The sequence below is a fragment of the Notamacropus eugenii genome, chromosome 4 (genome assembly GCF_028372415.1).
Source record: "Notamacropus eugenii isolate mMacEug1 chromosome 4, mMacEug1.pri_v2, whole genome shotgun sequence".
NCBI lineage: Eukaryota > Metazoa > Chordata > Mammalia > Diprotodontia > Macropodidae > Notamacropus > Notamacropus eugenii.
Genome location: NC_092875.1, coordinates 173,165,537 through 173,187,225, shown reverse-complemented (window position 1 = coordinate 173,187,225; position 21,689 = coordinate 173,165,537). Strand labels below are relative to the sequence as shown.

The 21,689-nt window shown below is 39.9% G+C and overlaps 1 protein-coding gene across 1 annotated transcript in view; it reads left to right on the top strand.

Moving 5' to 3' along the window:
* The window catches only part of PXDC1 (PX domain containing 1), a 55,780-nt gene that overhangs the window by 20,184 nt on the left and 13,907 nt on the right, over nt 1-21,689 (top strand). Inside the window, exons 2-3 of the mRNA XM_072603695.1 lie at nt 15,160-15,251; nt 16,406-16,523. Coding sequence (XP_072459796.1) covers nt 15,160-15,251; nt 16,406-16,523 — 210 coding nt within the window. The remainder of the gene's footprint in view (nt 1-15,159; nt 15,252-16,405; nt 16,524-21,689) is intronic.

Here is a 21,689-nt window from a genome sequence, read left to right as displayed (position 1 = left end):
AAGGAAATGCCAAACCTCTCCAGCATCTTTGCCAGGAAAGCCCCAAATGGGGTCACAGAGTCAGACACAACTGAAAAACAACCAAACAGTTCACCAAGGGACAGTTGTTTTTTTGTGCCACAAGCAGTTCATGAAGGGATTGTAGCCCACAAGCAGTGAAATTGGGTATCCTTGTCAAATGAGGGATCTGAAGGAGGTGGACTCCAAGGTCCCTTCTGGCTCTAAATCTTCAATATCTTTTCCAGTTCTGAAATTTTAGGGAATGACAGCTCATCTTCAATGATTCTTGTGTTTTCCTAAAGTAATCTCATTTGGTACACAGAAATAAATCAAGCATTTTCATATGCATAAAGAAATTTAACTGGAAATTAACTGCAAAACAGACTCCTTGCTAGTAGATTTCAGGAGGGAGCCAGTTTAGGAGAGAAGAGTACTCACTGCTCAGGGCGATTCATTCCCTATGTGAGTGTGGAATTGGCAATCTGCTGTGAAGAGGGTATTATCACCCAGTTTCTATTTCCAACTTCCAGATGCTTGGAGCAAAGCTGAATACAGTCCTTTGTGCCACCCGCCTATGGAATGTAAAACTGAAAGTCAAATGGATGCTAAGTGATTGTATTTTAGCAGAAATTAGGGAAATTGCCAGGGCATGCACTATTTTCCGTATCAGTTCCCTGAGAGCAATTCTTTAATGAGCCTGGTGGACTTCTTTCCAAGTGAGATCTTTGCCTTCAGATAGAAACAAGCTGCAGTGCACATATGGAACGTTAGGGCCCCCTTCTGTTCAGTTTCCAGAGTGGCAGCCCAAGTTTTGTGAGTCCTGTTCTCTAAGCTACTGTTCTGCGCTTCTTGACACTCCTAAAAGTTATTGAGGACCCTTTTGTTTTATGTATATGGATATTTATCATATTAAAAATGAAAATGGATACATTTAAAAATACTTATTAAAATTACAATAATTTATTATATGTTAAATAATATTTTATAAATAAAAAATAATTCCATCTTCCAAAACAAAAATTATTGAGAGAAGTGGCATTATTTCACATATCTTTGTAAATCTCTTTAATGTCTGGCTTGCAGAATACCTGAATGATCATATCTGATTCTGCATTTACCCTGTTGTGGTTTGCTGTTTTAGTTGAAGCATTTGGAAAAAAATCCAGCCTCAGACAGATATTAGCTTGAAAAGAGAGGAATATTTTAATAGGTAAATAACACTTTTGTATTAGGAAAATAGTTTGTATGAGGAAAACAGTACAAGGCCAGTAGGTACTTAAATAAACTTATTGCTTGATTGACTTTACAGAGACCCTGAAAGGGTCTAGGGGGCTGCAGATCACATTTTGAGAGCTTTTGCTGTAAGCTTTTGTTTCGGGGTGATAGAATAGTTTTTCTTATGTTTTGGCATTATAGATATGCACATAAATGTTTTCTTGTGTTTTGGCATTATAGATATGCACATAAATGTTTTCTTGTGTTTTGGCATTATAGATATGCACATAAATGTTTTCTTGTGTTTTGCCATTGTAGATATGCACATAAATGTTTTCTTGTGTTTTGGCATTATAGATATGCACATAAATGTTTTCTTGTGTTTTGCCATTATAGATATGCACATAAATGTTTTCTTGTGTTTTGGCATTATAGATATGCACATAAATGTTTTCTTGTGTTTTGGCATTATAGATATGCACATAAATGTTTTCTTGTGTTTTGGCATTATAGATATGCACATAAATGTTTTCTTGTGTTTTGCCATTATAGATATGCACATAAATGTTTTACTGATGCAAAACTTTTTCTTTATCCTCTCTTGCCATGTATAGCATCAGAAAAATAAGTAAATGAAGCAAAAATCCTAGTCTATGTAGAAAATGTATATGCTACCATCTTGTCTTTGTGGCTTGTATGACTTCTTATGACCTTGGGTAAATCTCTTAATCTCTGGTCTCATTTTATGAAGTGAGGGACTTGGGCTATATATAGTTTCTTAAGGTCCTTTAGCTCTGTGATTCTCAACAGTGCATTTGTAAAGTTCAAAATGGTGATAATAGCAAAAATTAAAACTTAACAGGATTGACCTCTAAATGATTATTCAACTGGACAGGCAGATTTTTAAAAGGCCAAACTAGTCATTTAACTAGTACCTGAGTCTTGAAAAAGAACAATGGTAGGAGTTTTTAAGATTATAGAGGTTGGGACACTTGTAGACATATTAATTTCTTCTTGGATGAGCTATGCCTTTTGGACATGTTATAGTTTTATTAAATAATCTGTTCCTTCTGGACTGGAACATAGAATTTCAGAATTCAAAGGGTGTCAGTGGCTAACTCCCATATTTGGAAGAGAATATCTCTACTATGGCATACTCACTTTAAAAAAATTATTAATAATGCTGTTATGAATATTTTTGTTCATTTCTCTTCCCCCCCCCCCCCCCGTTTTTTTTTGAGACTGTCTCCCTATCTCACCCAGACTAGGAGTGTAGTGGTTACTCATGGGTGAAACCCCACCACTGACTGGCATGGGAACATTGACCTGCTCCATTTCCAATTTGGGCTGGTTTGTTCATTCTCTGATAGCTTGGTGCCCCCTTGTTCCTGGGGGCTTACTGTATTGGTGTCAGACTTAGTGGGGACCCTAGACCTGCTTTAGGATACTGAAACTTAAAAACTCAAAACCCCTAAGTTCAAGCAACTAAACTCAACCTCCCCAACAGCAGTGATTACAGGCATGTTTTACCATGCTTGGCCTGTATCATTCCTTTTTTACTGCATTTGACTAAGTACTCTGGGATATAGTCTCAAGTGTAACGCTTTGGTCAGAAGAGATGAACGATCACCGATTATATAGTGGCCAGGTTCCATTTCTGAGGAAAATATTTTTCTACCTAAGGGAGGCAGCATGAAATAGGGCCTTTTTCTCAGAATTTAGATCTGTTTGGATGCCAATAATAATGCCATTAGTAGTGGAATGAATATTTGTTGAATTAGATGAAATTTAACTTTCTTGTCTTGGGCTAGGCACTTTTAAAGTAAGGTCTAAAATAACTATATTCTGCTGAAAAATGGAGGTTCACATCTGGAGCTCTTAGCTTTGTATTTCCTTTCAGTAGTTTGCAAATTCTTAGATATCAGCACCATGGAAAGCCAAACCTTGAGATTGAGGCTGAGTTTGCTGCTCAAGAATCATCCAGTTTCAGTTGTACCTAGGATTCTGAACTTGAAATCAGAAAGTCCTGAACTCAAATGTGACCTCAGTAACTTACTAGCTGTGTGACGCTGAGCAAATCATGTAACTCTGCCTTAGTTTCCTCAATTGTAAAATGAGGATAATAATAACACCTACTCCCAGGACTGTGATTCTAATCTAATAAGATAATGTAAAGCACTTTCCAAAACTTAAGCACTATATGTATATGTATATATAACATATATATGCTTATATTAATAATAGCATTATATTATGTATATAATACATGTTACATATGTTATATATATAATATTAATAATAACATTATTATTATTGTTATTATTATTGCTAGAAGGGACCTCAGAGATTATGTAGTCTAACCCTCTTCTCCCTCCTCATTTTACATATGAAGAAACAAAGACCTGCATGGCTTCTCCCCTGTCACCCAGCTAATATGGAGGGAAGCTGGGCTCTGAAGTCATGTCCTTTGACTCCAAATCCAGCATTTTTTTTTGGCCAATAGTTTGAAAACACCTTCAGGGAATTAACTGATAATAGTCCAATCTCAACTGGAGCACTGTTTTATTCGAAACAATTGTCTACTTTTTCTTTTCTTTCAGTGCTGGAGATTCAGTGTCTCCTCTCTTGTAACATCAAACCTCATCTCAGTTTCGCTTCCTCTTTTTCTTAGAATACAGTGAAGATCATAGGAAGTATGCCCAGTGGCTTGAACCTAGTGGCCTCTTACCAAGTGCTTATTGAGTGAATGACTGGCTATAGAGTGTTCTTCTGTTCACAGGATCATATATTTAGAGCTGGAAGAACTTCAAAAGTCATCTAGCCCAATCCCTTCATTTTACAGATGAGGAAATTGAGGCCCAGGGAGGCCCAGTCACAAAGGTAGTGTCAGAGGCAGAATTTGAATCCAGGTCCTCTGATTCCAGAACTTTTACCATTGCATCATGCTTCACTGAAGTATGGTCAGGCTTTGATGAGCGTCTCTTGGCTTCCATTCAGTAAACACAGAAACACAAATGGAGAAATAGATTTAGATTCTGGACATTTCCACATACACACAATACATTCAGCAGTTAGCCAGCTGCCTGGTCTTTCTGCCTTAAAGCTTTTCCCATTCCATTCTGGCCTTCATTGAGCTGTCGAATTGATCTCCCTAAAATGCAAGTCTGACCCTATCATCCTCCTATGCAATAAACTCTCACAGCTCTGTTACCCTGAGGATCAAATATAAAACCCTCTGACTTCCAAAGTCGTTTATAATATGGCCTTCTCCTCCACCCTTTTCCATTTTCTTATACCTTATTCTCCTCCATGCACTTGCAATCCAGCGATAGTGGCTCCTTACTGTTCCCCACACATGACACCACATCTCTCAACTCTGGGCATTTTCACTGGCTGTCCTCATGCCTGTAATGTGTCCCTCTTCATCTCTATTTCCTGGATTCCCTGGCTTTCTTCAAGTTTTGGCTAAAGTCTTACCTTCTGCCAGAGGTCCCCCCCAGTACTCCTTAATCTTTATGCTTCCCTTCAAGGCTGTATTATTTTATTATTATTTATAATTTAATTATCTTATTATTTATTATCATTCAGTTCAGTCAGAAAATTTCAGTCAGGTTATGTGGCAAGAGGAGGTTATCCCCCAGGAGTTCAAGGATGCCTCCATTGTCCATCTTTATAAAGGTAAAGGGAATAAATTGTCCTGCAACAATCACGGGGTGGGGGGTGGGGTCTCTCTTAGTCAGTGCTGGCAGGATTCTTGCTAGAGTCCTCCTTAAAGGCTGATCCTTCACATGGAAGATGGTCATATACCTGATTGCCAATGTGGCTTCAGAAAGGGTCAAGGAATAGTCTATATGGTGTTTGCTGCCCAACAACTCCAGGAGAAATGCCAGGAGCAGAACAGAAGTCTGTACACAACATCTGTGGATCTGACCAAGGCCTTTGACACTGTTAGTCATGAGGGCTTATGGAAAATTATGTCAAAATCTGGTTACCCGGAGAAGTTCATCAGTATTGTACGTCAATTTCATGATGGCATGTTTGCTCGGGTTCTGGATAGTGGACAATGCCCTCACGCCTTCCCAGTCACCAATGGAGTGAAACAGGTTGTATGCTTGCTCCCATGCTTTTTAGCATGATGTTTTCAGCCATGTTGTCAAATGCTTTCAATGAGGATGAACACAGCATCAAGGTCAACTACCATACTGATGGTCAGTTCTTCAATTTGAAAAGGTTACAAGCCAAGACCAAAGTGGAGGGAGTGTTGGTGCATGGTTTTCTGTTTGCAGATGATTGTGAACTCAATGCAGCCTCTGAAGCTGAGGTGCAACAAAGTGTGGATCAATTTTCTGCTGCCTGTGCTAATAATTAACACCAAGAAAACATAGGTGCTCCATCAGCCACCACCACACCATTGGTTCATGTAACCGTTGGTTACAACAAATGGAGAAATTTTGAATGCTGTGGATAAGTTCACTTACCTTAGTAGTGTACTGTCCAGGGATGTACACATTAACAATGAGGTTGATGCACACATTGCCAGAGCTAGCTCAGTGTTTAGGAGGCTCTGAAGAAAAGTATGAGAGTATTGTGCTGACCTCATTGTTGTATGCCTGTGAAACATGAACAGTCTACCAGCACCATGCCAAGAAATGGGATCACTTCCATTTGAATCTTTGGAAGATTCTGAAGATCACCTGGCAGGATAAGGTACCAGACACTGAGGTCCTTACTTGAATGCCAAGCATTCAGACTCTGCGGGCAGACGATCACATGGTGGTTAGAAGAAATAGTTCAAAGTAAACGCAGGCTGTGCAGATTTAGAGAATCCACCCCAAATGTTCATATGGACTATCTGTGCTCAATCTGTAGTAGATCATTCTGAGCTCGTATTGGTCTGATCAGCCACAGTTGGACATACTGAAACTTGACTCTATGAAGCACAGTGATGTCATTTTGGTCCTCTTCGCTAATGAAGGACAAAAACCAACCAATCATTCATTTATCATTATTATTATTTTATCAATTTATCCTGTAGATAGCTTGTTTGTACCTAATTGTTTGCATTTTCTCTCCTCTGTTAGAATGTAAACTCTTAAGGGCCCGCCCCCTTTTTTTTGCTTTTCTTTGAATCCCCACTATGTAGCACAGTGCCAGGCATATAGCTGGCATTTAATTAATGCTAGTTGACTGACTGACCCTGACACAAAGAGGAAGGCACAAGAATCAGGAAGTGAAAAAGTGTCATTTATTCATAGAGCCCTGGACCTGTCCACACACATGCTAGATTAAGCTCCCAGTTTTGAGGTTTAATTGTCTGATTTTGGACAAGGCACCCTGACCTTCTGTTTCCTCATCTGTTAAATGGGGATGAAATAATCATTTCAGTGCCTACTTGGCTTGTATAGTTTGTCCTGAAGATCATTTGAGACAGTGATGAGATTCAACACTTGCTCATAGTAAAGTGCATTAAGACCCCCTGTTATCAACCACAATAATGGCTCACAGTGATTCCGTGGATTAAATGCTGGTTCACTCTCAGGCTATTTGAAGCAGCTGACAAATATTTACTGAGCAGTGCTCACAGTGGCTGGCAGGGGCTAAATATGATGCTGGGAAGGAGAACACAGGTGCCTCTTTTCAATTAGATAAGACATAAACACATAATGATAAAGGAGACATTGTGGGAAAGGAGGAAGCATCACTCAGCTTGGAGGCAGGCCTAGCTCTGACATTTGTCGGTTCTGGGCCCTGGGATGGGTCACTCCATCTGCTCTGGGCCTCATCTGGAAAGTGAGGGTGTTGGATTCAATCACAGGATCACAGGAGGTGAGAAGCAACTTTTGGGGTAAAGGCCAACCAGTGCCTTCCCAGAGAGTTTCTTCTTTAAATACATGACAAATAGGTGATCATCCCAGAGTTGTAACAAGGTTCTCTCCTTTACCATAGTGAACCTGCCCTGCTTCTTCTAAGGCTGCTACTTGTCCCAGGTATAGAAATAACTAGTTTTAGCTCTGGGATGTTTCATCTGTTGGAAAACATTCAGTGAGGAGGAACCCACTACCACCTAGTGGTGCATAAGGGAAGATGTTAGAGAAAGTACAAATAGTTACTTGTGAAGTCAGTGGAGGGGCTAGGGGTTGGACAAAGGAGGTTTTCTAGAAACAGAAATGCTTGAACTGGGCTTTAAAGTCAGGATAGGAATTCAGTGGGCAAAGGAGAGGAGGGAAGATACGATGGGCAAAGAGAACAGCATGAGCAAAGGTTGGCCTGGGAGAGTCTAGGAGTGCTCAGGGGACAGTTCAGTTTGGTTCATCCTGTAGGGGAGTATTAAGAGAAAAGGTGGGAAACCCAATACAGGATTCATTTAGGGATGTGAAGCCTGGGGGTGGGTGGGGAGAGTAGCAGAAAAGAGGAGAATAAATTAAACAGAAGCAGCCCTATTTCCAATGCTTAACACAGTGCCTGGCACATAGTAGACATTAAATAAATGTTGGTTGATTGATTGATCATGATTTTATTTTGGACGTGACCTATTTAGAGAAAATCTAGTGCACTTGTCCAGAGAATGAGCATTTCTTTTCTGATCTTTCCTGATAAAATTGTCTATGGAGGGCATCCAGCTATTGAATGGTATTTTTTTCTTTCTGTGGTTTTTAAAATGATAATTAATTATTATTATAATTATAATGATATAATTAATTATTGATGACAATTAATTAATGATAATTAATAAAGAGAACATAATGAGTAAAAAAAACCCCATATATTAGGTACTTACTAAGTTCACTCTGCTAAGCCCTGGTGATTCAAATAGAAAAGAAAAGCAGTCATTCCTCCATGGACTTCCTATTCTCATATAGAGAGACAACACAAGAGGCTTTGGCAGCGTCAGGTAGAAAGTCCCTATGGTTCTTAGGATACGTTGGCAAAGCAGAGGTTGGTGATGCATCTTCTAAAATGACATCTTTACTGATAAAACCATATCCATTTCTTGTATTGAAACATGTGACCTTTACCAAGGATCTGGTGGTGAAAACTATCTTTCACAGGTCTTCATAGGTAGTTCAGGACCTGACAGATTTGTTTTGAATCCAGGAGATGTTTCAGAAATGTAGGAGCCAATTGAATCTTTCCATTTTTAAGGAAAGTGGGCAGATTGTTTGCTCAGAGTATTGGTTTCCATCGAGTCTGTACTCAAATTAAGACTGTTTAAAGGGCCCACAGAAAGGTCTTGTCAGTGCTGGAAGATATCAGAGAGGGAGGCATTAGGGAAGAGAGCAAAGAATGCCAACTCTGGGATCATAGGCCCCCTGCTTCATCTCTCTTCTCAAATGCCTATTCCATTTGTGGCCTTGGGCAAATCAACTTCCATGGGTCTTAGTTGCCATATCTGCACAGTGAGGGTGATTAAGCTTGATGACCTCTGAGGGCCTTTCTACTTCTAGATTTATCATTCTGTGATCTTGGAGAGCTGAACGTGTCACACCAGAATTCTTCTTCAGCCATGGGAGAAGCAGGTGGAAGCCCCAGTGAACCCCTCCTACCAATCCTCTGCCTTCCGCATCCCCATTCCCCATGCACTGTGGAACTAGTGGCCAAGTCAGGACTAGATAAGGTGCATTGACAGGTGAAGGAAATCCCCACTGCTCAAGTGACTTTTCGGATGCTGTGGATGTTTCCTTGAATTAATGTGAGAGACAGATGAGATGAGGAGTGTATTTCTGTGGTTTCATCCAAACTGCCACTGAAAGCACCGGGTGCTGTGATGGGATTACTAGGTACCATGAGCCTTGCAAAACAAAGCAGAATTTTCTGGAGCCCTGATCTAGTCCAACTCTGTTATTTTACTAAGGGGAAAACTAAGATGAAGAGTGATTTCTTCTGGCCTAGCACTGGAACCCAATGCTGTGGTTTTTCTAACGCAGTACAGTGTACTGTAGTGGAAGGAGTACAGGACTTCTGGATAGATCTAGGTTCCATTTCCAGCTCTCTCACTCTGTAGCTGAGTGACCCTGGATAAGTCAACCTTCCTGATCCTTACTTTCCTCATCTGTAAAAGGGGGACCATAAATAATATTTGTCCTAGGGTCCCTTGTAGCTTTTCTTGCTGTTATTCAGTTGTGTCCAACTCTTTGTGACCATGTGGACCCTGCTGCCATGGGCTTTTCTTGGCAAAGATAATGCAGTAGTTTGCCATTTCTTTCTCCAGGGGAGTAAGGCAAACAGAGGGTAAATGACTTGCCTAGGGTCACACAGCTAGTGAGTGTCAGAAGCTAGATTTGAACTCAGGTCTTCTTAATTCCAAGCGCAGTGTTCTATCCACTGAGTCACCTACCTGCCATCTTTAACAGTCCTTTAAAACAGGCCTTGAGTTTCGCCACAGCTGTTATTGAAAACAGTGTCATTCCACACATCCTATTTCCCCATAGGAACAATGTCCCACATTCAATAAACCATAGACAGAACCAAGAGTACACTATAATAACTAAGATAAAATAACTCTAAATCTCTGTGCCTACAACAAGTACACAAATCTCTGTAGTCATTTCAAAATCATATTACCCATTGTAGAGGTATAACCTATATCAGATTATCGCTTGCCATCTTGGGGAGGGGGAGCGGAGAGGGAGGGAAGGAGTGAGAGAGAAAAAATTTGGTACTCAAAATCTTATAAAAGTGAATGTTGAAAACTATATATGTAATTGGAAAAAATAAAATACTATTAAGTGGAAAAAATAAACTTAAAAAGAAAAAGTCATATCAACAATCATATATGTATAACCTATATTAGATTGCTTACCATCTTGGGGAGGGGAAGGGGAGAAGGAGGGAGGGAAAAAATTTTGGAACTCAAAATCTTATCAAAGTGAATGTTGAAAACTATCTTTATATGTAATTGGAAAAAATAAAATACTATTAAGTGAGGGGAAAAAAAAACCTAAAAAGAAAAAAAAAATCCTATTACCCTGGTGTGGAAAGAACAGCCAGGGGGGTTGAAATCAGGGACCAAATCAGGACTCTGCTAATGGCTGCGTTGATGTAGGCCAGTCGCAGCCCCTGTCCATACTGCACTTTCCTTATCCTCATTCCTCATAGGCAGCCAGGTGACAAAAGTCTTTAGAGTGCTGGAGCCTGGAGTCAAGAAGTCCTGAGTTCAAATTTGACCTGTATGATTCTGGGCAAATCACTTAACTTCCCTCTGCGTCACGTTCTTCATCTGAAAATAGGGACAACAATGGCAGCAACCTCCCAGAGTCATTGTGAAGATCAAGTAAGTTAGTGTTTATAAAGCTCTTAGCACAGTACCTGGCTCTATAGAAGTGACGGTTCCCTTCCCTCTGTAACACAGAGATTGAATTCGATGATCTTGGAGGTTCATGGCTAGGGATGTGCTGTGCACATTGATTTTAAAAGGGGGAGGGGTCCAGTGTACAATCATACAACACACAGAAATAAAGTTCTGAGAGTTTTACTCAATAGCCCTGTAAGTAAGAAACCATATTTGGCCTGTGTGAAGCTAACATCCCAACTATATAATAAGAATTCATTCAGTAGTTTACAGATACTTTTTTATTGGTATCCTAGTTTACAAATAAGATAGATAGTATTTGTAAAATGCTTGGCACACAGTAGGCATTTGATAAATGCTTATTTCTTTCCTCTACATCATTGTATTTCCCAATGTGTTCCTTGATCCCATAGCAAAGAACAAAAAATGCGTGGCCGTGGAATCTCCAGGTCAAAGGGTATGGACATTTTAGTCATGTGGTAACTTTCTTTGCTTTTTGAAATAGTTGGTCCCATTCACAATTCTACCGACTAATCAAATTTTAAATACAGTGGTTTTGTTTGTCTCCTTTGGATTTAGAAACCTTTTGGTGGCAAGGGGAGGAAGGCATTATTTGGAAGGTCAGAAAGACAGTGAAGTATAAGGGATTGAGGCTGATCTGAATTAAAGCCTCACATCTGACACATAAAGGCTTTCTCTGACTCTGGGCATCTCAATTAATCTTTCAGTGTCCCAAGGTACTTATTATCTAAGTCTACAAAGGTAAAACGGTTGTCAATCCGCCATTAGTGGAAGGAAGAAATCCACAGGTCTGCCTCTCTACTCAAGTCAAAAAAATCTCTCCAGGAAAGTGTGAATCTGTGCTCTTTTTCTCTGATAAGCAGAGATATTCAAAAGGATTGTGCTGGGAATGGAAGCTCAATTCCATGTGGACAGTCTCGGGCGGGTAAAGGTGGGAACTTCTAAATCTTAGAGTTCTCACGAGGTCCCCCAGGAAAACAGCTGGGAATCGAGGTGAACCGAGCTATCTCATGTATTTCCGCCTCTTCCCGTGAGAAACGTGATGGGAGAGAGCTCTCCCCGCCCTCGAGATTGTCCCGGATCTGGGCACACCTATTGTTATCTAACAGGCACGGTATTCACTATGCGGCTGGAGAGCTTAAGTAGGGTCAGGAAAGCCTGAAAGTTCTCTTGGGCGGAGGGGCCACGTGTGAGGACAGAAGGCTCCGCTTTTCCTCTCTCCTCTCCCCCCTCCCCCTCTCTCCCCACTTACACTTCTACTTCCAATCTCTTATTGTAAGATCTTTGCCTCCTTGGGAGATCTTTCTCTCTCCCTCCTAAGGAAGAATTCCCTCTGCACTTGTAACCAAGACCCTGAATAAAGCTCAACCCTTGTTCGACTCTGATAGGTCTCTTCTCTCATACGAGTATCTGGTTTGGCCAGCCGAAGACCTCCGATAGAGGTAAGGTAAGACTCGGGTAGCCCACAGGCCTCTAGGCCTGGCAGGATTGGATGTAGCTGGCCTCAGAATTGGAATTATGCTTTTCAAAAGCAATTGTTAGAGACTAAATATCAGAGGAGAGTGCTTAAGACTTTAGCGAGGATCCTTTGGAGAGCAGGAAGAACTCTCTTGAATCTGATACATGTGTTTTTTTTTCTCTTGGCATTTCCCTCTTCTTTAAGGCAACATGAGAGGTTGGGGGCAGGTGTATAGAGAAGAAGGAGGATTTTGGAGGGAGGGATGCTTGTTTTCCTTTACCTAATTATAACACAGCTGTTTTATGAGCAGTTTGGATGTTCAAGGCTTCTGGACTTTTAAATAATACCTTCCAAGGCTGGCTACCTATCATCCCTCTTCTCCTACCTGCTCCCCCTCCTGCTATCTGCCAGCCTACCTTCAAATAAGCAGAATAGGACATGAGCAGGTAAAGGTGGGGAGAACGTTAATTAATAAGACACCTACAGTTTTGTGTGTATTTAATTGGGGACTAAGCATTTTCTTGGAATTTTATGTTAGAACAATTTAATCTGTTTCTTTTGCTTTGTTAGATCTATTTATCAGATGCTTTGTGTTCAAATAAATTTGTCCTTGCAAGAGTGTTTCCTTAGCTTATATATGAATATGAACACAATGTACACATACATGTGTATGTATACATGTATATATTGTGTGTGTGTATGTGTGTACACCCTAGGAAGGGTACAGATAATAGTTGTTATAGGAATTTAGTAGGGAAAGGGGAAACATATTGGATTAATAAGCAATTTATCCAGCCAGTGGCCCAAGTTTATATTTTGAATCCAGCCTACTTCTCCTCACCTCCCTCATACCAATTAACCATCTTTCCACAGAAGCACTGAGCCCTACAAAATTAGATCTCGCCTTTCAAGGCACCCCAAGTAAGGTGGGGTCCTATCCATGCCTTTGGGCTCAGTATTTTAGTGACGTTTAAACTTCCTAACCTGTCTTAATCAGTGGCTACTATCATTGTAGCAGCTAGGTGGCACAGTGGATAGAGGGAAGGGCTTGGAGTCCAGAATTCCTGAGTTCAAATGCAGCCTCAGACACTTGCTATCTGTATGACCCTAGGCAAGTCATTTAACTCCTATTTGCCACAGTTCCTAATCTGTAAAATGGGGACCCACTGGAGAAGGAAATGACAAGCCATTCCTGTATCTTTGTCAAGAAAACCCCAAATGGGGTCATGATGAGATAGACATGACTGAAAAACAACTTAACAACAATAGTTATATAGTTGCTGTGGTTTGCCCATAGACAACACAGACAATAGTTCCTGGGTTAAATGAATTATCGGGAAGTTTCTAATATACTTGGCAGTTTTCTTTTCCCACCTCTAGAAAACTGATTTTTAGAAACTAGAGTAATGGTGTCAAACTCAAATAGAAATGAGAGTCACCACCAGGGGTGGGGAACCTGCAGTCTTAAGGCCACAAATGACCCTCTAGGTGCTCAAGTGTAACCCTTTGACTGAATCCAAACTTCACAGAACAAATCCTCTTAATAAAAGCTTTTGTTCTATAAAACTTGGACTCATTCAAAAGGCCACACCCAAGGACCTAGAAGGCCATGAGTGGCCTTGAGGCTGTAGGTTCCCCACCCCTGCACAAAACTATAGGTAAGGATCTCCTTAGTTCACATATTGGTCTTACAAAAACCACATATTAACATTATCTATATCTTATTGTATTTTTATTTACTTTGTTAACTATTTCTGTTTTAATCTGGTTCAGCAGCAGGAGTATTGTGCACATGGCTGCCTCTTGTTTGACAGTTACCTTTGTGCTAGTCAGCTCTCTCTTTTATAAGTTAATTTATTTATTTTGAGTTTTTACAATATTCTCTTCCATGAGTTTCAAATTTTCTCCCCCTCCCTCCCCTCTCACCTCCACCCTCCCCAAGAGGGCATGCAATCCAATATAGGCTCCATGTATACATTCCTATTACGCAGCTCTTTTAAGAGTCTAAGTTGAGAGTTGATGCTTATAAGTTGTGGAGACCAACTTTGTCCAAGGAAACTACTTACTGAGAGTTCCTTATGATACTAGTGACATCACAGGTCTGGGGTCTGTAGTCATAATTATTTAAATAGAGTTACTCCACACAAATACTGAAATCAATAGAATGTTCAAATACTTAGGAATATTTGAGTCGAGCTCAGAGTTCCTCTACTTCCTTACATAGGCATTTTAGAATGTCTAGTGACAGCCACAGTGGGATAGTTCATGTGGTTCTTGGAAAGACCTATGACTCATGTCCAGTTTGGTTTTCTTAGAGCAAAGAGCTAATTGTTTCCCTCTCCAAACCCAGCATTTAAATAAATGGCTAATATAAGTGTGTTTCCAACGAGCTCTGTGGATTGATGAAGGTTACTGAGACCCTCTAGTGACAGGCCACCGTAACTACATAATTAGGAACAGAGATCTGGTGAATTAGATTCAACATTTCTCATCTTTCCCTGCAACTCACTTCAGCTGAGGGATGATTAAGCACTGTGAGTGATATTCCAGAGTTGAGTCAGGCCCCTTCCTGCCCCTTGCTCTATGGGTCCCTAATCCAGATTTCTCAGAAATAACAAAGATTTTCTCCTGCTTTCAGCTGTTAACCCCACTTCTGCTTCACTTTCATTGTTCAGTCATTCCGTCATGTCCAACTCTTCATGGTCCTGTGGCTCATAGCACTCCAGACCCTTCCATCTTCCCCTATCTCTTGAACTCTCCAAGTTCATGCTCGTTGTTTCCATGACACTATCCATCTCATCCTCTTCTGTCTCCTTTCCTTTTTCCCTTTAATCTTTCCCAATATCAGGATCTTTTCCAGTGAGTCCTGTCTTCTCATTATATGGCTTTAACTTTCCCCCATCATCAAATAGCTCTGCTTCCCAAAGGTAGTCAAGCTACTCAAAGTAATTCATTATGTCTCAGTGGAAATAGTAAAAGTTGAGACCAGGAGTTTCTGGAATGGTGTTATACTTCTAGGATTGTTTAGTATAAGCACTAGAAATGATAGGAAGGACCCTTTCTGCACATTTCAGGACAATGCTACAAGCTTCAGTGGGACGGTCATTGTCTTTGTTTAAAAAGCCCATGGTTCTGGGATTTTTATTTTGACAGAATTTTCTGTCTTAATTCCTAGGGCTAATTGCAATAAAGGATGCTCATGATATAGAAGCCAGACTCAATGAAGTGGAGAAACTTCTGAAAACTATTATTAGCATGCCATGCAAAGTAAGTATTGTCATCTTTGTATTATGGTTGATGGGGAGGGAGAGGAGCAGTGAGAGACCAGGGGTGGAGGGGGGGTGATGAAGGGAGAGAAGGAAGAGGTAAGGAAAGGGAGGGATTTTATCGCAGGCGGACATATATGGAGATGGGGTAGGGGATGACAACAAAGCTAAACAAAAATAGTCAGATCAGCTCTCAGTGTGAAATGTGCCCTGGCGTCAAAGGAGTCTGAAGTTGGTCAATTCCATTTGTTTTAAATTAGTTTTTGTGGGATACCACCTTCATTTTCACTAATCCCTAGATGACTGAGTTCCATTGAAGTAGGTTGAATAAGGACAGCTTTGTCAGACTAAGCCTGTTTAAAAAAAAAAATTCCTGGAATTATCCATAACTTCCTTATGCCTGTTAGAATCATGGACATGAAGCCATAAGGAAACAGAGACTCAGATGAAGTGTACCTCTCCAAGGTTACACAGATAGCAAGGGGCAGAGTCAAGATTTGAACCCAGGTTCTTGATGAATTAAACCAGTTTACTCCCATGGCACACAGAATATCACTGCTGGCTAAGTTTCTTTGTTTCTTACTAAGGAAGAGACCCAAATTCTAGTCCATCAGTCCGCTGTTAACTAGCTGTGACATTGGATAAGTGCCATAGTAATGACTCAGCATTCACTGAAGGCTTTCAAAGTTTTTCCTTACAATGACCCTTTGAGGGGACAGCTAGGAGGTGAAATGGATAAAAGATCAGCCCTAGAGTCAGAAAGACCTGAGTTCAAATATAGCCTCAGATATTTACTAGCTGGGTTGGCCCTTAGCAAGTCACTTAACCCGATTGCTTCCAAAAAACCCAACCTTTTGAGTTACACAGTACAAGTATCATTATCTCCATTTTGAAGATGAGAAAACCAAGACTTGGAGGTAAAATGATTTGTCTGAGATCACACAGCTACAAAATGTCAGAGCTTGGATTTGAACTCAGGTCTTACTTCTACCATTTTACACTATACTGTTGTTCTCTGGGTTTTGGCTTCCTTGGCTATAAAATTAAAAGGTAGAACTTGATAATCCCTAAGGTGCCTTTTATAGCTAACATTCTGATACTGAGAGAAAATTAAAATAAACCTAAATTCTAAGTAATGAGTCTTTTTTTCCCCAGTATTCTAGGTCAGAAGTGGTGCTTACCTTCTTTGAAAGATCCCCTTTAGATCAAGTATTAAAGAATGATAATGTTCATAAAATTCAACCGAGTTTTCAGAGTCCAGTCAAAATATCAGGTAAGAAAAACCACATTCATGTTGATTACTCTGGCTCTCAAAAACATTGTTTGTTAACCATTTCAGTGAAGAAAAAAGGATTTTGAGGCGGTCGCTCATTCTATCTATTCCCACTTAGGCCAGAGAAAAAAAAATTACCGGAATAAGTGGAAAAAGTGGTATAGGTGATAACAAAGAAAGTCAGCATCTCATTTTTGTAAAATAACATATACTGATTGATTTGGGATTTGTATCCTGACTACTTTTAAAGGATATGAGGCAGCTTTACAAAACTGAGCATAATGCAGAATGAAACATTGAGGATTGAATTGGTTCCTTATAAAAGGAGCACAGATCGTAGATACTAACAAGATGACAACTCCGGATGCCTACTGGAGATCTCCCCTATTCTGAATTCACCTTTTAAGTTGCCCAGAAAAGAAGCCCCCAAAGATTACATTGGGTTACATGGCTTTAATCATTTGGTAACTGATAAAAGAAAGTATTTGCACATATAGAGACTAATTTTTTTTTGGTCCTCCTAGAACTAAACAAAGACAAATTCAGTTCTTTTCAGATCGGTGGATAAATGGCACTGGGAAAAATACATGATTTGGGAGAAGTTACAGGAGCATTCAGACAGCCTCTTAAAAGCCTGAGGGCATAATACTGAATTGTAAGTCAGTGAAGGCATCTCTGCAGGGGCTGGGTTAATACGGTTCAAGTACTTTGCTTTCTAATGAACTCCAGAATAGAACCTGGAAAATTCTGAACAGTGGAAAGCTTTTTCCACTGAGTTGCTTTCACGTATTAGGTATCTTAAATTTAAGAACTTCTGGAAAGAACTGGATCATAGTCGATTAATGATTGAAGTCTTTGTTGCTGGTTAAAATGGTCACATGCTTTAGCTGTCAGCCTTTTTTTTTTTTTTTGCTGTGGAAGTTTTAAGAATCAGATTATAATTTTACCCAGAGAGAGGGCCAAGCACACTTTTGTATGGCAATGAGCATTAGGTAAATGGAGCCAAAGTTTTCTTTCCAAAGAACTTTGGATATTTTGAAGTACTTGGGCAAGTGATTTTTTTTCAGATGCCAAAGTTCAAAGGTTAAAAGAAATCATATTTGTAAAAAAAAAAGTGCCACATAATAGGTGCTTGGGTTGCTTTTTGTTCCTTTTTTTCAGTTGTGTCCACCTCTTTGTGACTCCATTTGGGATTTTCTTGGTAGAGATATTGGAGTGGTTGCCATTTCCTTCTCCAGCTCATTTTACAGATGAGGAAACTGAGGCAAACAGGATTAAGTGACCTGCTCAGGGTGACACAGCTAGTACATGTCTGAATCCAGATTTGAACTCACAAAGATGAGTTTTCCTTTCTCTAGGCTCTGTACTCTATACTATGGCACCACCTGGCTGCTCCGAATAAGTGCTTAATAAATCTTTTGTAGCTTCATGACATTGGACAGGTCATTTCTACCTGAAAAGTGTTGAGGACAGGTGTAACCAGCTGATCATTTTGTCCATTGAACCCTCCCTACCTCATTTTAAAGCCTAGATTCTGATGAGAGAATAGTTAGAACCAGAAGAGGTCTGAGAGGTCAATTAGTACATCCAACGCCCCTTATTTTTATAGATAGGGAAACTGAGACCCAGAGAAATGAAGTGACTTGCCCAATTGTGCACAGATAGTTGGTGGCCAGGATTGAAAATAAGGTGCTTGGTCTCTAAATTCAGTTCTTTCCACTGTACCACACTACCTCTCTCACCAGCCTGAGTTGGCTGCCAAATGTAATTCCCCAAGACACTGAATGAATTGTTCTTGCATGGAGTCATTCAAGAGTCACCATTTATTTAAATGGTGATTAATGGCTACTAAATGCCATTTGTTCTGATGTAATTGATGCTGAGCTGCTCGTGCAATAATCAAGTCTCCAAGGCTGACCACTACTCCATGATTCCTGGTCAAATATGATCAGATCCTGTATCAGAACAAGAGGGCTTGGCTTCTTTTTTGCAAAAATTCAGTTCACTTAATGTTGTTAAGGAGTTAAGATAAATGTTATTATTTCCATTGAAAGCCATACCATTAAAATAATATCTGTTTGTAAGAAATTATGCAATGAAAAATAACATTGAGTATTGACCACATGCAAGTTTTCTGTAAGCCAGATTTTGGAGGAGAGTATGGCCTATATTGGCACCCTTATGATAAATTACAAAGAAAAGGGAGCTAGAACACAGCTTTTTGAGACTATAGTTCTTCCATGATAGCTTTAGTCTAATGCCTTGTTGGGGTGTGGCACTCATGTTGGGTTCTTGAAGGCTATGGAACTTTCTCCTAAGCTGGAAAGATTTGACTATGGACCTGATGATAAAATTGTGTCTGTTGCATGAGGACTAGTCTAGACAGGTATGGAGAAGCTCTTCACTACTGCATCTGGGACAATCTCCCAGTGCATGTGGGGCCATCTCCAGTTGTCCTGGTCTGTACCTTGCCACTGGACTCAGATGGCTCTGGAGGAGAGAGTGAGGCTAATGACTTTGCACAGCCTTTGCTCACTTAAATCTAATTCACTTGCAAATCAAGACAACACCTTCCTGATGTCATTGTCTTCTTTGAAAATGAAGACCTTCAAATGATGAACTTTTATGGGCCCCAGTCATCCATGCAAAGGACAAAAATACAAAATGGCTTTCAGTACTCTGTATACCCCAACCCCGACTGCAGTGACTCTAAAGGATGCTGCAAATCACACAGTTCCTAGTCTTCAAACATTAGTTTGACTCTTGGTATTCTACATGGGCAATCTTTGCTCACTAATTGGTTATCAGTGAATTGATAATACTACTAGAATAATAGAACTGCAGTACCGTAATGACATTATACCAAAGACATTTCGTGTAAATGGAAGTGTGGCTCCAAGGCTCTTCTGTAAGAGGCAAACAGAGTAGATCGTGGAAATAATTTCATTGTACTCCCCCAAGGCAACAAGAAGTGTCATTTCAGAAACACTTAGACAATTCTCTTTGTGCTCACGATGATTTAATTTTTTACTTTTCATTATATAAAATTAGCTGTTATGAAATGATGTTCAAGTCAGTCCTCAAACTGATAACAAAACTATATTACTAATTTACATTAATAACAAATAAACTAAAAATAATTTACATAAAATATGTTTTTAAATAAATAGAAATTAATTTTTGAAAATTATTTGTAGATTTATAGAAGAACCTGAATTTGATTGATTTCAAACAAATGATTCCCATTTGTGGTGTTATCTTAATAACTTTGCTAGATCCTTCCTTTCCCTTTCTTTTCCTCTTGCTTTTCCTTTCTTTCTTCCTTCCTCCCTCCTTCTTTTCTTCCTTCCTTCATTCCTCCCTCTCTCTTTCTCTTTCTCTCTTTTTCTCCCCTTCTGGTAGGGTGTAGCAAACAAGTTAAACTGACCAATTTTTTCCTAACTAGTCCGAGAGTAGTAAAAGCTGACTTTAAGCCCTAGATATGCTATCTGATGATATTCCATTGAAGAGGAATTATCTTCCAGAAGATAGAGCCAAATTCTGCCCAGTGTTTAGACTTCTGGAGGCTACTCAAAGAACTGTGTGAGACTTCATTCCTCCTCAATATCTTCATCCCCCAAATCTCTAAAAATAGATGGAGGAGGGTAAAATACACATGAAATAAGTCAGAGGAAAAAGAATATACTTTCCACATTATCTAAGTATATATAGGTCTAGGTCCATTTCAATCTAGAATTGGAAGGAGAACTGATTGACCCTAACACCTTGTTCAGAGATATGTGTATAATTAGACTTGGTGATTGTCACAGAGAACAGTGATTGACACAGAGGTGGAGAACCTGAAACCTTGGGGCCACATATGGCCGGGACTTGTTCTGTGAAGTTTGGATTCAGTCAAAGGGCTGCCCTTGGGGACCTAGAGAGTTCCCCATCCCTGATAGAGCTCTCTAGCTGAAAGGATTTCAAAGGAACTTTAAAGGTGGACCTACTAGACATGACTAGAATTTTCTCTGGAGATGAATGGGTGTAGTAATCTGGTTCTGAAGGTTCAGGTAGATTTTCAAAGGCTTTTGTTAGCATGATAAGGAGGTCCACTAGGTGGTGCTGTTAACCTCTGAAAAATAGCTCACAATGGGAGAATTGTTATAAAATGTTAGGACAATTTAGGACAATTTCAAGGACAGATGGAATAAATACTGTGGTGTCCCAGGTGTCCTAACATGTTTATAATGTAGTGACTCATTACCAAAATAAATGTTCATCCAACATGAGCAAAGAAAACCCATGATGTAGGAGTGGAAAGAGTCATGGAGTCAGAGGTCCTGGGTTCACATTCCCCCTTTGACCAAATCTGTGTGGCTTTGGTTAAGTCAGTTATCTCCCTCTGCCTCCAGTTCCTCATCTGTAAATGAAGGAGGTGGACTTCATGGAGGTCCCTCTCGTTCCTAGGGATGTGATCCTATAATGACTGGCAGAGTGCCCCATTGCTAGCTTTGTAGTTATACTTGTAAACTCAAAGGGAAATAAAGATAACCATTACCTGGCTAACTTGATCAGTGTAGACTGCAAAAGCTGATCACTCAGGACCCACAGGAGGTTTTTTTCTCCTGAATGCTCATATATGCCATGGTTAAGTTAAGCAGATAATTATCATTCATTTTGTGCTGTGTTTTAACCATGAATAAAAAGATACTTCTTTAGATTTTTATCTCCTGGTTTATACTGGAAGAATAATTCCAAACTGAAGTACGTTATGTGAGCCTGGGGGTGGTAAACTGAGAATCCAAAAAATATGATTTTTAAGCAAAAATGGTTTCAATTGCTTTCACAAACTTCTGGAAACACCAAGACAAAAACAAAAAAAATCATCTTTACCCTTAGGGACCTTACATGGGGGAAGAGTGGGAGGGTTTACAGCACTTAATAGATAAGTAAATACAAGATACTTTGAGAAAGGAAAGAGGGCCTACACCTGGTGAGTTCCAGAAAGGCTGCCTGTAGGATTGGGCGAGTGAACCGAGGTGGAGGTGACTAGAACCTCTGAAAAGTCACAGACATGGAGTGCCGGGTTTAGGGCTTGGCAAGTAATCCAGTTTGCCTGGAATGTGGTAGGGAGCAGTAATGGGAGATAAATCTGGAATGGTAGATGATGAAGCAAGACTTTTT